General features: G+C 37.9%; 1 protein-coding gene across 5 annotated transcripts in view; it reads left to right on the forward strand.

Annotated features, from left to right (window-relative positions):
- XRN1 (5'-3' exoribonuclease 1) overlaps positions 1-18,006 on the forward strand; it is a 113,274-nt gene that overhangs the window by 8,280 nt on the left and 86,988 nt on the right. For 4 of the 5 annotated variants that reach the window (XM_019961410.2, XM_019961419.2, XM_019961426.2 and 1 more), the window contains exons 2-12: positions 1,420-1,652; positions 7,029-7,126; positions 8,268-8,377; positions 8,468-8,578; positions 10,584-10,666; positions 11,902-11,989; positions 12,071-12,239; positions 13,125-13,192; positions 13,510-13,647; positions 15,544-15,610; positions 15,817-15,922. In XM_019961410.2, coding sequence (XP_019816969.2) covers positions 1,420-1,652; positions 7,029-7,126; positions 8,268-8,377; positions 8,468-8,578; positions 10,584-10,666; positions 11,902-11,989; positions 12,071-12,239; positions 13,125-13,192; positions 13,510-13,647; positions 15,544-15,610; positions 15,817-15,922 — 1,271 coding nt within the window. Of the gene's footprint in view, positions 1-1,419; positions 1,653-7,028; positions 7,127-8,267; positions 8,378-8,467; positions 8,579-10,583; positions 10,667-11,901; positions 11,990-12,070; positions 12,240-13,124; positions 13,193-13,509; positions 13,648-15,543; positions 15,611-15,816; positions 15,923-18,006 lie in introns of those variants that run through there. The other variant, XM_070793735.1, reaches the window with a different exon arrangement.

An 18,006-nucleotide genomic window follows, 5' to 3' on the forward strand; every position in this document is an offset into this window, starting at 1 on the left:
TGTGCCTGTTTCAGTTTTTTGTGTTGTATATTGTTTCAGACCATTCGCCTTGAAGTGAAGTGTTAATTGCTCAGTTGTGTCCAACTTTTTGTGACCCCATAGACTATGGCAACCCACTCCAGTACTCTTGCCTGGAAAATCTCATGGATGGAGGAGCCTGGTGGGCTGCAGTCCATGGGGTTACTAGGAGTCGGACACGACTGAGGGACTTCACTTTCACTTTTCACTTTCATGCACTGGAGAAGGAAATGGCAACCCACTCCAGTGTTCTTGACTGGAGAATCCCAGGGATGGAGGAGCCTGGTGGGCTGCCGTCTCTGAGGTTGCCAGAGTTGGACATGACTGAAGTGACTTAGCAGCAGCAGACTATAGCCGGCCGGGCTTCTCTGTCCATGGAATTCTGCAGGCAAGAATACTGGAGTGGTTGCCATTCCCTTCTGGGGATCTTCCCAACCCAGGGAAGGAAGCTGGGTCTCCTGCATTATAGGCATATTATTTACCTGAGTCTGAGCCATGAGAGAACCCTTGCTCATAAATATGTAAATGGAGGAAAAGTAGATCAGAATCAGAACCATGAAAACCTTTCTGTAAAATCATATGCCTCTTAGCCAAAATTTAGAAATTATTTAGTCCATGTATGAAAAATCAGTTTTCAAAATTTCCTAAATTTCTTGGCATAATCTAAGCTTTTTAAATTAATGTAACTAATGATTCTGTTTTCAGTGAAAGCTTTCCAGGTGGTGCTAGTGGTAAAGAACCTGCATGCCAGTGCAGGAGACATAGAGATGCAGGTTCAGTCCCTGGGTTGGGAAGATTCCCTGGAGGAAGGCATAGCAACCCACTCCGTCAATCTCCCCTGGAAAATTCTATGAACAGAGAATCCTGGTGGGCCACAGTCCATGAGGTTGCAAAGAGTTGGACACAGCTGAAGCAACTGAGCGTGTGCACACACACACACACACACACACTTCAGTGAAACCAAATATTCAATAAGGCTTTAAATGACTTGTAAAACCTTTTAATGACCATGTGCATAGAGCCATTTGATAAAAATGTGTATCATGTTACCCATTTATAGAGAAAATAGAGGCTTTTAGAAATTAATCTCAAACAGAAGAAAGGAGACTAATATTTTGGGTACCAGATCAATCAAGTACTTTATTTGATGTATTCTCAGGTTATCATATTTTAAATAAGTAAATAATTTCCTGGCAGTAAATGTGATCAAGCTTTTGGTGCATAGTGTAACCATATAATATGTCTTTATCTTCCTTATTCCTCCTGTTTGTTTATTTATTCAACTGTGTTTACTGAGTTTTTATATAATCAGAATAAGTCCCTATATCCTGCTTTTTATCAGATGCTTATGTATATGTGATTGATTATAATAATGGTCTTGATCATTTTTTTGTTTTTTAGATTCCTGAATTTGATAACTTATACCTGGATATGAATGGAATTATACATCAGTGTTCCCATCCTAATGATGATGATGTTCACTTCAGAATTTCAGATGATAAAATCTTCACTGATATTTTTCACTACTTGGAGGTGTTGTTCCGCATTATTAAGCCCAGGAAAGTATTCTTCATGGCTGTTGATGGTGTGGCTCCTCGAGCAAAGATGAACCAACAGCGTGGGAGGCGTTTTAGGTAAAACATTTATGATTTGTTTTAGAATGCCACTTAGATTAATAAAATGTAATATTTTAAAGATAATTGGCTTGGCTTAACACAGTGCATCTCCTTTTCATGTTTCTTTTCTGCTTAAATCCCCTGCAGAAATGGAATATCTCACACTTACAATGTCACATTTTACCAAGTAAACAAATTAATTATTCAAATGGCATGTTGTTTCTAAGGGTATATGTTGGGTTAGATAAAGTTATTCTGTTCTCTGTCACAAATTTTTCAGACTTCTCAAAACTTAGTAATTCGGAAATAGTCATAGTAAAGTTCCTATAGTATTTCATCCTGAGCTATGGAACTGCATAGTGAATGATTGATTGTGCTAATGAGAATGTTGCTGACGTTTAATTTGACTCTGGGCTTGATTCTGACTTTGCTTGAATATGGGTCCTCCCTGGATAGAAAGGCAAATGAAACTGGAAGGTGATTGTGGAGTAGAAGAGAGCTGAGTTAGGACACTTGAGATATTCTTAGCCCTTTGGATGACTTGCGGAGTAAGAGAAGTAAAAGGTTGGAAAAGGATTGTACACAGAAAGACTATGCTAAAGTAAAAATCCTGTACCTGTGGGTTATTTCTAAATAACAATGCAAGCATGCTGTGTCCTTGTTTTGAGTAGCAGAAGTAAAGTTTAGAGGGTTGTTGGAAGTGCAGGAAAGAAACCCTGAGTCTAGTGAGTTTGATAGGTCATTAGCATAATAGATCCTTTCCTTTTATCACAATCGTTGGTAAAGGAGTAGAAAGGCCACTGTTGAATCAAATGTGGAAAAGATCAAGGAAGGTTGGGAGAGTACTTTGGAGGAGTTTAGGCCTGAGAATGGGAAGAGGATGGTGAACTATAGAGAGTTAAATATCAAAAGAGAAAAGACACTGAAGATATTGGAACAATGAAATCCTTGAAGACAGGGGCCATCTCTTACTCAAATTTAGATTCTCAAGTACCACCCAAGACTTACTTTAATCTGAATCTCCAAAAACTGTGCCCTAGAAACTGTTTTTTTTTTTTTACCAGATTCTCCTGATAATTGTTAAACTAATTCGGGGGAGCTGCTGGGCTAGAAAATCTAGTGTTGAAGAAGGATTATATGAGCCCATTGTGTCAGTCAGTGTTCAGTTGCAGGTAATAGAAGTTCGTTCTAAGCAGAAAGGGATATAATAAGAGAATTGGGTACTTATAAAATCATTGTGAAAGGCAAAAGACTTCTTGCCCACGATAGTAGATATAGTGATCATCTAAATTAAATTTGCCCGTTCCTGTCCATTTTAGTTCACTGATTCCTAAGATGTTGATATTCAGTCTTGCCATCTCCTTACTCATATCCAATTTACCTAGATTCATGGACCTAACATTCCAAGTTCCAACGTTGTATTGTTTTTTACAGCATCAGCTTTACTTTCACCACCAAACACACCCACAATTGAGTGTCATTTCCACTTTGGCCCAGCTGCTTCATTCTTTCTCGAGTGACTTGTAATTGCCCTCCACCCATCCCCAGTAGCATATTGAACACCTTCCAACCTGGGGCACTCCTGTTCCAGTGTCATATCTGTGCCTTTTCATGCTATTCATGAGGTTCTCTAGGCAAGAATACTGAAGTGGGTTGCTGTTTCCTCCTCCAATGTACCACATTTTGTCAGAACTCTTTGCTATGACCCGTCCATCTTGTGTGGCCTGCATAGCATGGTTCATAGCTTCATCAAGTTATGTAACCCCCTTTACCATGACAAGGCTGTGATCCATGAAGGGGTCAATTCAGTTATAATTCAACAATGAAGAAGCCATAAATTTATCTGTTAGCTCCAAGGCCCCAATATACCTGCCATATCCATACTGGGAAAAATAAAATGCCCTGGACCTTGCTTCTCAGCACTTATAAAGCTGCTAAATATTGAAATCTCTTCTACTATTGTTTTTTTGGGCTCCAAAATCACTGCAGATGGTGACTGCAGCCATGAAATTAAAAGACACTTACTCCTTGGAAGGAAAGTTATGACCAACCTAGATAGCATATTGAAAAGCAGAGACATTCCTTTGCCAACAAAGGTCCGTCTAGTCAAGGCTATGGTTTTTCCAGTGGTCATGTATGGATGTGAGAGTTGGACTGTGAAGAAAGCTGAGCGCCGAAGAATTGATGCTTTTGAACTGTGGTGTTGGAGAAGACTCTTGAGAGTCCCTTGGACTACAAGGAGATCCAACCAGTCCATTCTGAAGGAGATCAGCCCTGGGATTTCTTTGGAAGGAATGATGCTAAAGCTGAAACTCCAGTCCTTTGGCCACCTCATGCGAAGAATTGACTCATTGGAAAAGACTCTGATGCTGGGAGGGATTGGGGGCAGGAGAAGGGGACGACAGAGGATGAGATGGCTGGATGGCATCACTGACTCGATGGATATGAGTCTGGGTGAACTCCTGGAGTTGGTGATGGACAGGGAGGCCTGGTGTGCTGCGATTCATGGGGTCACAAAGAGTCAGACACGACTGAGTGAGTGAACTGAACTGAACTGATTGGTAAACACACCCCTGCCTACAAGCCCAGTGCCACAACTGTTATGTACACGTCACCAAACTTCTCCCTTCCAAATGTTTTGTGGAAACATCTGACAAAATCTAAGTCACATCCAGAGGCCTAGCTGAAGGAAGCCTGAGAGTTTAATTTTTTATAGCTTTCCAACCTCAGAAGATGAACTAGAAGAAAGGAGTGGATGTTCAGGGCCAATTCACCATAACCACCACAGGCACTTACTCGATACTTTGTAGCATCCCGTGCTCCATGTTTCCCCAAAGTCCCCCAGTTAGCCCTTTCTCATTCTCCATAGTGCCTTTTTTCCTTTATTCATACTCTCTGATCATAATCTCTACACATCTCTTACTCATTTTTAAATCTGCTCCTATCTTTCATCACCCTCATGTCACTGAAACTTCCTTACAAAATTACAAACAAATTTCTTAAAGAGACTAAATCTAAAGAATAATTCTGTCTTTATATTACTTCATTTATCTCTTGTATTTAGCAGTATTGACCCTTATTTCTCTCTTGAACTTCCTTCCCATAACCTTCAGGTAACTACTGTCTTTGACCAGGAGTCCAGCCTGGGCCCCAGGAATGGAAGCACCGAGCCCTAACCACTGGACCACCAGGGAATTGCCTCCAACACTACCTTAAAAAAAAAAAAAGTGTGTTTATTTGGTTGTGCTGGGCCTTAGTTGTGGCGTGTGGAATTTAGTTCCCTGACCCGGGACTGAACCCTGGCCACCTGCATTGAGAGCTCAGTCTTAGCCCCTGGACCACCAGGGAAGTCCCCGACTCTACCTTCTTAATCTCCTTATCTTCTCTTCCCCTGCTTTTTTTTTCTTGAAAACTGATGTTTCTTAAGGTTCTGTCCTAGGTCCTGAGAGATTTTATCCAATGGCTTTAATTACTGAAACTGTACTGACTCCCAAATTATCTTTCTGGTGGATATCTCGTCCCAGAACTTCTATATATCCAAATGCCTGCTAAATGACTCCTTCTGGATACCACAGATACAATTCAGGCTTAACATATTCAGAATTGAACTCATCTTTGCCTCAAATTTGCCATCCTTCTACGTTCCTGTTTCCGTGAAAGCACCATGTAAATAGCTGCTCAACTCCAAAGTCCAAGAGAAATTTGGGCCTCTCCCTCTTCCTCATTCCTCACATCTGAGTCATATCTATTTACTTCTTTTCATCTTTACTGCTATTGTGTCAGTCTGGCCTTCATAATCTTCTACCTAGACTAGTAGTTTTACTTTGTTCCTGTCCCAGACATTCTCTGTGTTGCAGCTACATTAAACAATGTTTTATTTCTATCTATTTCTTATACTCTAGGGCTTCCCTGGTGGCTCAGATAGTAAAGAATCTGCCTGCAATGCAGGAAACCTGGGTTTGATCCCTGGGTTGGGAAGATCTCCTGGAGAAGGGAATGGGTACTCACTCTAATATTCTTGCCTGGAGAATCCCATGGAAAGAGGAGCCTGGCAGGCTACAGTCCACGGGGTCACAACGAGTTGGACACGACTGTGCGACTGACTCTTCACTGTTTTCTTGCACTCTGTCTAGCATGTAACTCTTAAGACGAGGAATCATTTCTTTTTTATTGTAGCCCAAGAACTTATCACATAGTAACACTGAATAATCATTTCTTCAAAGAAGAAAGAGGAGAAATGAGGAAAGAATGGATTCATTTGGAGAGATTACAAATGAGTTGTTATCTTCAGAGTTTTTATTATATTGAAGAGGTTGGTGAGAGAGAGGTTAAATACAAAGAAGAGTTTGTTTATCACAGAAATAGAATTCAACAGAACACAGTAGTTAGAACTAGTAACTGCTACTGCTGCTAAGTTGCTTCAGTCGTGTCCGACTCTGCGTGACCCCATAGACAGCAGCCCACCAGGCTCCCTCGTCCCTGGGACTCGCCAAGCAAGAACACTGGAGTGGGTTACCATTTCCTTCTCCAATGCACCAAAGTGAAAAGTGAAAGTGAAGTTGCTCAGTCGTGTCCGACCCTCAGTGACCCCATGGACTGCAGCCTACCAGGCTCCTCTGTCCATGGGATTTTCCAGGCAAGAGTACTGGAGTGGGGTGCCATTGCCTTCTCCAAGAACTAGTAACAGGGCTGTAGAAAATGTACATAAAGCAGGACTTACTAAATTATGTGCCATATGGCATATTTGTGTGCCATACACGAGTTACCAGAGAAACCATACTGGAATTGGGATGCTGATATTCAAACCTATTTCTATCAGACTCTAAAATAATCATGTCCTTCCTAGTAAACTCTGTTGCCTCAAAAATGAAATCATTTTGGCTACTGATGTCATTAGTGTTATTAGGCTTTCATTTTAGATATTTTCATGAGGGAATCCAAAGTTGTACATTATAATTTTATAATTATTTTTATGTAATATTCTTAGAGATCCTTTTAGTAATGTACTTCTTGTTTGATGTTATTAAATGTAGTGCATATAATGAATGTTTATGCTATACTTTTGAAATTATTTCTAGAACCAATATGTATATTTGTGATAAGAAAAGATTTATTTTATAATAAGTATTTATAACATTCTACGTCAGTTTTACACCATTATAATGTTCTGCTTCTATAGTCCATAGCTGAAAAACTTAATTCTTTAAATAAATAAACAACTCTAAGGCTCATCTTTATTGACTGTAGTCATTTCAAAACTTACATGTTTTGAACTTAAAATTGATGAATTAGTATTTTAGTTACAAAAGCTTCTAAATGACAGTTTACTGTATGTAGAGATCTCTTTTTTCCCCAGAAAGTTGAGGATTCTTTTTTTCCCCCTTAACATTTAAGGTCAGCAAAGGAGGCTGAAGAGAAAATTAAAAAGGCAATAGAAAAAGGAGAAACTCTTCCTGCAGAGGCCAGATTTGATTCCAACTGTATTACACCAGGTAAATTCACTGAGAGAAAAATTCTAGGAAATTTAAAATGTAAATTTAGTTTTCTTTTGTAACCTCTATTTTGTGTGTGTGTCCTTAGAATTCCATTTGTTGTATTTTCCCAGTTATGTCGCTTCATAAGATGGTTTGGTCACCTTGGTTATAAATGCCCCTATGAAGACCCACTGTAGGAATTTACAGATGCTGATAAAAGCAGCTGTGGACAGGATTCTCCCACATGCACAAAATTCCTGACCTAGACCGAACTTACAAGATCAGTCCTACTACTCTTGACATTTATTTGTATGAAAACTGACTCAGTGAGGTTGTGACTCACCCAGGTTCATATAGCCAGCTTGTTTTATTCTGGATAAGAAAGCCATTTTTCCTATCTAGAATGCTTACTGTTCTGCTCCTCAGAGGTGGTTAAGACTTCTGTGACTTTAAGAATTAATTATCAGTATTACAAGTTTAATTTTAAACGCAACAGCATAGTCTGCACTTCCTAGAGTCTAACATCATTATAACCCTTCACATTGAAGAAAAGTCTTAAAATTGTATCTTCTCATTAATTCTTTACTGTGGTAGTTTTTGCTTTCATTAAGTGCCCTAATGACAGTGCTCAGTTTAACAAGCAGTTGTATCATTATATGGTTTAAGACTATGTTGCCTTGACTGTTGATCATCTAGGCTTTTCCTAAAACATAATCATTGTATACTCTGTTTCCAGATTAATAGTAATTTTTTTGAGTTAAAAGTAGTAATAATAACAGTTGTTGTGGTTATTGGCAATCTTATTGAGGCTGCATGTCTTACAAAAAGAAAACAAAAACTTTTTAGAATCCAGCAGAGAAGATTTAAGTTTGTTAGAGAGTTGAAACTCTGCCCTTGTGTGAAAATATTTGAAGTATACTCCCAAGGAAGTAGTAAAATTCTTTGACTTTCTGTATCTGACATTAACTTCATTTAGGGCTGACTAGTGAAATTGGAAATAGCTGTGATCTTTGCTCGGGAAAGCTGCAACATGATTTGCTTTTCAAGATAAGCCAGAGAGCTTTCAACCTCCACACCCATATCCAGTTTCATGCTGTCACTGATAACTCTGTTTTTATTTCCTACTCAGATTAAATTTCTAAAATCCTTTTATTTAAAGGGACTGAATTCATGGCCAGGTTACACGAACATCTGAAGTACTTTGTAAATATGAAAATTTCTACAGACAAATCGTGGCAAGGAGTTACCATCTACTTCTCAGGCCATGAGGTTATTATCTTTTCTTATTTAAATAGTTTTTTAGCTGAATCTTGAGAAATGTAGCATATTACTACATTTTTTTTTTAACATTATATCTAGACTCCTGGAGAAGGAGAGCATAAAATCATGGAGTTTATCAGATCCGAGAAGGCAAAGCCAGATCATGATCCAAACACCAGGCACTGTCTTTATGGCTTAGATGCTGACTTGGTAGGTAAAATGCTTATTGTTATTGTAGTCTTAATGCCTCATGCGAAGAGTTGACTCATTAGAAAAGACTCTGATGCTGGGAGGGATTGGGGGCAGGAGGAACAGGGACGACAGAGGATGAGATGACTGGATGGCATCACCGACTCGATGGACGTGAGTTTGAGTGAACTCCAGGAGTTGGTGATGGACAGGGAGGCCTGCTGCTGCTGCTGCTGCTGGCGTGCTGAATTCATGGGTTCGCAAAGAGTCAGACACGACTGAGCGTGAGAGTTCATCAGGACTGAACTGAACTGATGCCATTATGATAAATACCTATTTAGGAAACTTAGTCTTAATATTAGCAGATTTCTAGTTGTGGAAAGAAATATTGCTGCTGCTAAGTTGCTTCAGTCGTGTCCGACTCTGTGCGAGCCCATAGACGGCAGCTCACCAGGCTGGGATTCTCCAGGCAAGAACACTGGAGTGGGTTGCCATTTCCTTCTCCAACGCATGAAAGTGAAAAGTTAAAGGGAAGTCGCTCAGTCGTGTCCGACTCTTAGCGACCCCATGGACTGCAGCCTACCAGGCTCCTCCGTCCATGGGATTTTCCAGGCAAGAGGACTGGAGTGGGGTGTCATTGCCTTCTCCGAAAGAAATATTAGAGACATGATAATAATTGCTACTTCTGCTGTTACCAAAGTTAAAAACATTTGGAAAAGGTGTTCTTTTGCCATTGTTTATGATCAACAGGTGCATATAGTTAGTGTTCACACCTGACTGACCCTAGTGCTGTGAATTCTCTGCTGAGTTCTGGGTAGAGGACCCTTTTTATCCTCATGCTTAATACGGGATTTTTAATACCACCTGATCTGATAACTCCGTAACCAAAGTTTGCTAGACTTTGTTGTTGTTGTTGTTGTTGCTGCTGCACAGAGTCTCCATTGCTGCACGCGGGCTTTCTCTAGTTGCAGTGAGTGGGGGCTATTTTTCATTGCATTGTGCAGGGTTCTCTTTGCAGTGGCTTCTCATTTTAGAGCATGGGCTTAGTAGTTGTGGCTCAAGGGCTCAGTTGCTCCACAGCAGTGTGAGAACTTCCTGGACTAGGGATTGAGCTCATGTCCCCTGCATTGGCAGGTGGATTCTTAACCATTGGACCACCAAGGGAAGTCCCTGCTAGACGTTTTTTAACTTTTTATTACAGAAATTTGCAAGTATAAACAAAAATAGAAGAGCGAGCGTAATGAACATCTTTGTGTCCTTCCTCCTTCGATTACTTTCAGCTCCTTTTCCTAATCATCTGTATCCTTCCTCCTCCTCTGGATTCTTGAAGTATATGACATTATATTATTTAATCTATAAATCATGATTGAGAATATTAAAAATAATAAAATAGCTCCAGTGTCATTATCCCATATAAAACAATATTAATAAATCACTTTAATATATATGAAAACCATTCAGTATTTTCATTTCCCTGATTGATTCATAAATGTTTTATTTTGTGTGAATCGGGATTAAATTAAACTCTGCATTGCAGTTTGTTGATATGTCTCACTAAACTATTTGACTTACTTTGGGGATTAGAATACTATGTGAGAATATTAACTGAAAAGATCCTTTCCCAGTTTTTTTCCCAAGTTTTCACATACTAAAGGTATCCTGAACTCCAGAAGAATCCTGTATTCTTCTGATGTGGAAATGCTATTGCCTCTAATTCCTTCCCATTCCCGCATGGCAAGCAGAAAGAAATAAAAACCAAGAGAGATTATTATTATAGGGATGCAGTGGTGTGGTTGTAAAGGTTATGTGAGTCTAAGGTGAACATTGTTTTCTTAGGAAAGTACACACAATTTACCGCATTCATCACCTATAAATGGATCATATTTTGAAGTTTATATATTTAACTTGCTAATTATTTTCCTTAAATAAGCATGTTCTTCTTTATATAGAAATGTTGGTTGCTTTTGTGAACCTGATGCTATAAAAAATGAGAGAATAAAAACATTTCATAATCATTTTTCAACAGATTATGCTTGGATTAACAAGTCATGAGGCACATTTCTCTCTTTTAAGAGAAGAAGTTCGATTTGGTGGCAAAAAGACTCAAAGGTAAATCATACTGCCTATATATTGGAAGGTAGACTAGAAATTAAATTAGAAATAGTAATCCCTTAACAGGCATATGATGATCTGTAAATATTTTCTCCCATTCTGTGGGCTGCCTTTTCACTCTGTTGATAGTGTCATTTGATGTACAAAGTTTTTAAATTTGATGAGTTCCAGTCTGTATTTTTCTTTTGTTGCCTATACATTTTAGTGTTGTTCAGTCATTCAGTCATGTTCAACTCTTTGCGACTCCATGGACTGCAGCATGCCAGCCTTCCCTGTCCTTCACTGTCTCCCAGAGTTGGCTCAAATTCATGGCCATTGAGTCGTGTACACTTTTTAGTGTAGTATCCAAGAAATCATTGCTGAATCCAGTGTCATAAAGCTTTTTCCCATTTTAGTCTAAGGGTTTTATAAGTTTTAACTCTTACATTTAAGTCTTTGATCCATCTCAAGTTAATTTCAGTCTTTCAGCATTGATTATGCTATTAGCTGTGTGGATTTTTCATAAATTCCCTTAATCATTCTAAGGAAATTCCTTTCTATTTCTACTTTGCTGAGTATTTTTATCATGAAAGGGTGTTGAATTTTGACATAGGCTTTTTCTGTTGAATGAGTATGTGGGTTTTTTCCTTTGTTTATTAATATGGTATATTACATTGATTTATCTTGAACCACTTTTGCATTCCTGTGGAAAATGCCATATGTTCATGGTGGATAAGTGCTTTTAATATGCTCTTAAAAACTTATATTCTTACTTGTAATTAATCTTGGAATATAAGCCAACAGCCAGGAATATAGACCCCTGGACCAAGCCAGGGAAAGGTAAGAGGAGAAAGTAATAGTGCTGCACCACTGAAGCTTTAACCTATACTGCAGTAGATATAAAAGTATGTATACTCACTAGTCTATATGCCTTTTGCTGGTGGCCAGCCTTAAGTGGGCCAGAACAGATCCCATTGGTTTCTTACATTTGTTATTTATTATTTAGACTTTCTGAATTCTGTGAGTCCTTCCACAGAAAGCATGCTGTAAACCAATTATTTTGAACTTTATATCTATTATAATTGTTACTATGTTTTTATCTTAACATTACCCTGCAGCTTACATATAAATTACATGCCTTAATGTCAAGAATTAATTATACTGCAGTGATAAATTTTATTTCAAGCTGCACTATTAAACTTGAACCTTAAAAATATAATTAATTCTGTGTTGATCATCTTGACTAATTACAGGGTATGCGCACCAGAAGAAACCACATTTCACCTCCTACACTTGTCTTTAATGAGAGAGTATATTGACTATGAGTTTTCAGCATTAAAAGTAAGTATTAATATAAATAGATCAGAGGTGAATATGCAGAAATTTCCAAAGGATTTGACTCTTTTCTTCATATTGCTATAGGACAAGATCACATTTAAATATGATATTGAAAGGATAATAGATGATTGGATTTTGATGGGATTTCTTGTTGGCAATGATTTTATCCCTCATCTACCTCATTTACATATTAATCATGATGCACTGCCTCTTCTTTATGGAACATATATTACCATCCTGCCAGAACTTGGGGGTAAGAAAAGTTTAATATTCATTTGAGGCTACTTTAATTTAAAACTCAACTAACCCTGGAAATGTCACTCAGTTTATTAGATTATTGCTTGCAGAGCTAAAGTAGAAAAAGAATTTGGAGTTTCTTGTAGTAGAAGGCACCAAGTTCTAAAGTTGCAATTTTCAATGGTTCACAAACAGAGAAATGACACAAGTTAAGCAATCTCATTTATTCATAGATACCTAACTAATCTCTACCTTTAATGGCTTACAAAAGCCTGCAGAGGTTGTTGGTTTCACTTAGCTCTTTTCATATTTAACTGTAGAAATTCAGTTTCTGAATGGATAAGCATCAGAGTATTTACTATCAGGGAGAGACTTTTAAGTTACAGTGGGAAACTGACAGGTAGTGACGATGCTGAATAAAGCAGACAGCCGAATTCCCTGGCGGTCCAGTGGTTAGGACTCCACACTTACACTGTCAAAGGCACAGGTTCAGTCTCTGGCTAGGCAACTAGAATCTTGCAAACCATACAGTGAATCAATCAGTCAGTCAATCGAATAGCAGGATATTGGTCTTTTTCTTCTTAAGTTAGTATATCAAATAAATGACCTCAATTCTAGAACTTACTTAATTTAATTAACTGTCACCCCAGTGTTTGGAAATTTAGGAGGATTATTATTATGTAAACCTGGAACTTTTTCTGTTTTGCTTCAATTCTTACATATTGTGTATTATAGTAACATCAAGTTTGTAGGAACTAGGGTCACTTAGATGGTCCAACACTGAGTGTTTTTTCTTGATTAGTAGAATGTCAAAACTCAACGTTTTGTAAAAAAGAATTTTATAAAATTGTTTTTTAAAAATGTCAGCATGTAGTGCAAATTCAGATTTTGTTCCTTTTAGGTTATATTAATGAAAGTGGGCATCTCAACTTACCTCGATTTGAAAAATACCTTGTGAAACTATCGGATGTAAGTAACTATAAGTTTTTGTTTTTCTGTCCCAGGGTAGCTACAAATGGTCAGTAACCAATTATATAATACCAGAAGAACAAATTTTTATAGTTCTACTCCAATTATTTTGTATAAATAATTCCGTCTAAATTATTTTTATTTCTACTTGCTTTTTAGTTTTAGTTTTCAGAGTAGTAGATGATGTCCCTATGTGCATCAAAAGTAATATCCTCTGATTTCCTATGCCCTAGAAGCAGTCATTGTTAAAAGTTTGTTTTATTTTCTTCTAGACATACTTAAGTTATTTTAAAATAAATTTAAATGTTTCTGTATAGTTTGATCGAGAACACTTCAGTGAAGTTTTTGTGGACCTAAAGTGGTTTGAAAGCAAAGTTGGTAACAAGTACCTCAATGAAGCAGCAGGTGTTGCCGCGGAAGAAGCCAAGAGCTACAAGGAAAAGAAAAAATCAAAGGTGTCCGTTTTTTTAGGTGTCCTTTCATTTTTTTACCTGTAAAGGTAAAACTGATATTCCTTGTTTCTCATTTTCTTTCTTATGATTTTGGGGTTCCTCATTTTGGTTTCATTTCCTCTTTTCCTTTATGTACATTTTAAAAATTGTTTGATTTCTTTTTCTCTATTAGATACTGTCATTTAAATCTGATCTTTGAAAAGCAGTTTATTTTTGCCATTGAAAAGCATTGCTTTTTCTTTGCTCTTCCATTCTATTAATAAGTGTAGAGACATTTCTAAGAACCCAGAAAATTAGTTATCTCTTTAAAAATGTGAATATTTATAGCATTTAATGTTATAAGATCATTTATTTTTCTCTAGAAATGATTTATATATAAAATCATATATACAATACAGTGTCACAGTATATGGTAAATGTTAGGTGCTCAATAAATGAATAATAGAGCCAATTAGAATATGCTAGTACCCTGTAAAAGAGAAGGCAATGGCACCCCACTCCAGTACTCTTGCCTGGAAAATCCCATGGACGGAGAAGCCTGGTGGGCTACAGTCCATGGGGTCGATAAGAGTCGGACACGACTGAGCGACTTCACTTTCACGCATTGGAGAAGGAAATGGCAACCCACTCCAGTGTTCTTGCCTGGAGAATCCCAGGGACAGGGGAGCCTGGTGGGCTGCCGACTATGGGGTCGCACAGAGTCGGACACGACTGAAGCGACTTAGCAGCAGCAGCAGTAGCAGTACCCTGTAAAACACCTTTTGTAAGTCATAAAGAATGTCTTATGTGTGTTAGCTTGGAAAATAAACCTCTTCTGGAATTTTCCTCAGTCAATCTATAGTTATTGGATTCTGGTGATATTGATGAGCTTCCTGCACTCTCTTTGCTGAACTGCTTCTGTTTAGGTTCAAGCCTAATATCTCTTGCTCCAGAAAGGGCAGCTATCCTGATTTTGTTTAGTGTAGTCTTTCTAACTGCTTAACTTTTCCTCTGTGGAACTTAGCAGCAGTCTGTATTCTACTCTGTTTTTTATCTTAATAAAACAGGCTCTGCAACTTTTGGGGGACGTGTAATCACAAAATTAAATATTAGTAATCCCTGGCTCCACCCACCTCAGCTCATTCCTTAAACTTCACAAGTCATCTGGGGGTATGTAGTTAACTTTAGAGACACAGGTAAAAAAAGGAAGCTGGAGAAACAGCCCAGGCAAGAAAAGTGGCAGAGGCCCTAGTTTGGAAGAACTAGTGAAAGTCACTGGCAGTTGGTAGGCAATCAGAAAATAGAGAAGAGAAAGGATGAAATCAACAAGAATGGAAAAATAGATGGCAGGATATGAAGGATGTGATGAAATGGAAGAACTTTAGAAAAGCAGATGAGTTGCATGGAAGAAAATAGAAGTGGAGGGTAGAGGTATAAGAATGATGGGAACCAGAGATATAAAAAATAGGTAATAGTTGTAATTATTGGACTCCATTATAAACAGATTGTTTCTTGTTAACAGTAGCCCGGAATTTGACATATAAAAATGTTGAAGTTGAAAGGATTTGATATTGATTGTGTACTTTTCTCTAAGTAAATGAAATGTTTTTGAAAATTTTTTTTTCTTAGAAAACATATGTAATTAAATATATTTCTTTTTTGTATTGGTGAGCATTGTTAATACTTATCATTGAGGGGCCTAAATGTTAAGTTGTAATAATAAAGATTTATAGCTTCAGGAAACAAGTGATATAAAACCAAAAACATTTACACAGCATTTGAGGATTATTTTTAAAATAAAATTTTACAGTATGTCACTTAAAGATAATTCAGCTATCTTTAATATTTTATAAATCTTTCTGTTAAATGTCTCATCTTGAAGTATATCTTGCTTTTATATTGATTTATAATTTTTAATAGGGCCAGGAAAATTCCATATGTTGGGCTGCTTTAGACAAAAATGGAGAAGAAGTGGTAACTTCTAAGGGTGAGTACAAACTGTATTTTAATATATGTTATTTTTTTTGACAGAATAGTTATTATATTCCATTATTAGGACTAATTCAGTAATATTGAATTCACAGATTTCTGTGATAGTTTATAAACATCTACTTTGACATATTTATCAAAGCATTAAATGGAAAAATGGAATATTCATAATTGTCAGTCACTGTCTGTTTATCTTTTTTCCAGACAATGTAGAAGAAGAGATGGAAGATGATGACCTATTTGAAACCGAGTTTAGGCAATATAAAAGAACATATTACATGACAAAGATGGGAGTTGACGTAGTTTCTGAGTATGTTATTGCCATTGCTTTTACTTTAAAGTAGGAAAAAGTAGACTTTGCAGTTCTACAGAAAACAGCATAATTTTGATGATTATGGTAATGGGAAGAAAGGATTTTTTGTTTCACAAATTATTGTAGACCTTTCAACTACTGTGGTTTTGGAGAAGATAATATTCATTGGCATGTATTATGCAGTATACCCTTGAACAACATGGGCTTGATCTGCATAGGTCCATTCACATGTGGATTGTTTTTACTGAAGACTTAATACAGTACTACATGTTTCCCATTTGGTTGAATCCATAGATGTGGAACTGCAGATACAGAGAGCTAACTAAAGTTATGAGTGGATTTTCTCCTGCAAGAGGGTTGGCATCTCTAACTTCTGCATTGTTCAAGTCTCAACTGTATGCCTATGATAAAAATGGCCAGATAGAAAATGGTTAGTGTTTTTCTTCATTTCTTCTGAAGCTCACATCACACTTATCTCAAAGGCTACCTGGCTCAGCCTCAGGTTAAGAACTAGTATAAAAGTTCCTTAACAACTTGACCTCTAGAATGGTGGCTCACATTTCTGAACTACAGCCCTCTAAAGTTCAGCCACTCAGTTGTGTCCAACTCTTTGCAACCCCATGGACTGCAGGACACCAGGCTTCCCTGTCCATCACCAACTCCCGGAGCTTGCTCAAACTCATGTCCGTTGAATCAGTGATGCCATCCAACCATCTCAAACTCTTGTCGTCCCCTTCTTCTTGTGCCTTCAGTCTTTACCAGCATCAGGGTCTTTTCCAGTGAGTCAGCTCTTTGCATCAGATGGCCACAGTATTGGAGCTTCAGCTTCTGCATCGGTCCTTCCAATGAATATTCAGGACTGATTTCCTTTAGGATTGACTGGTTTGATCTCCTTGCAGTCCAAGGGACTCTCAAGAGTCTTCTCCAACACCACAGTTAGAAAGCATCAGTTCTTTGGCGCTCAGCCATCTTCATGGTCCAAATCTCACATCCATACATGACTACTGGAAAGCCATAGCTTTGACTGTATGAACTTTTATTGGCAAAGTGATGTCTCTGTTTTCTAGGTTTGTCTAGGCTTGCATAGCTTTTCTTCCAAGGAGCAAGCATCTTTTAATTTCATATCTACAGTCACTGTCTGCAGTGATCTTGAAGCCCGAGAAGATAAAATCTGTCACTGCTTCCATTTTTTCCCCTTATTTGCCTTGAAGTAATGGGACCGGATGCCATGATCTTAGTTTTTTGAATGTTGAGTTTTAAGCCAGCGCTTTACTCTCCTCTTTCATCTCCTCAGAAGGCTCTTTAGTTCCTCTTCGCTCTCTGCCATAGGGTGGTGTCATCTGCATATTTGAGGCTGCTGATATTTCTCCTGGCCATCTTGATTCCAGCTTGTGATTCATCCAGCCTGGCATTTCACATGATGTACTCTGCATGTAAGATAAATAAGCAGGATGACAATATACAGCCTTATCATACTCCTTTCCCAATTTTGAACCAGTCCGTTGTTCCATGTCCAGTTCTAATTGTTGATTCTTGACCTGCATACAGGTTTCTCAGGAAACAGGTAAGGTGGTCTGGTACTCCCATCTCTTTAAGAATTTTCCACAGCTTGTTGTGATCCACACAATCAAAGACTTTCACATAGTCAATGAAGCAGAAGTAGATGTTTTCCTGGAATTCCTTTGTTTTCTCCATGATCCAACAAATGTTGACAATTTGACCTCTGGTTCCCCTGCATCTTTGAAACCCAACTTGTACATCTAGATGTTCTTGGTTCATGTATACTAAAGCCTCGCTTCAAGAATTTTGAGCATAACCTTGCTAGCATGTGAAATGAGCACAATTATCTGGTCATTAGAGCATTCTTTGGCATTGCTCTTCCTTGGGATTGGAATGAAAACTGACATTTTCCAATCCTGTGGCCACTGCTGAGTTTTCCTAATTTGTTGACATGCTGAGTGCAGTACTTTCACAGCATCGTCTTTGAGGATTTGAAATAGCTCAGCTGGAATTCCATCACCTCCACTAGCATTGTTTGTAGTAATGCTTCTTAAGGCCCACTTGACTTCACACTGCAGGAT

Source organism: Bos indicus, chromosome 1 (genome assembly GCF_029378745.1).
Source record: "Bos indicus isolate NIAB-ARS_2022 breed Sahiwal x Tharparkar chromosome 1, NIAB-ARS_B.indTharparkar_mat_pri_1.0, whole genome shotgun sequence".
Lineage (NCBI taxonomy): Eukaryota > Metazoa > Chordata > Mammalia > Artiodactyla > Bovidae > Bos > Bos indicus.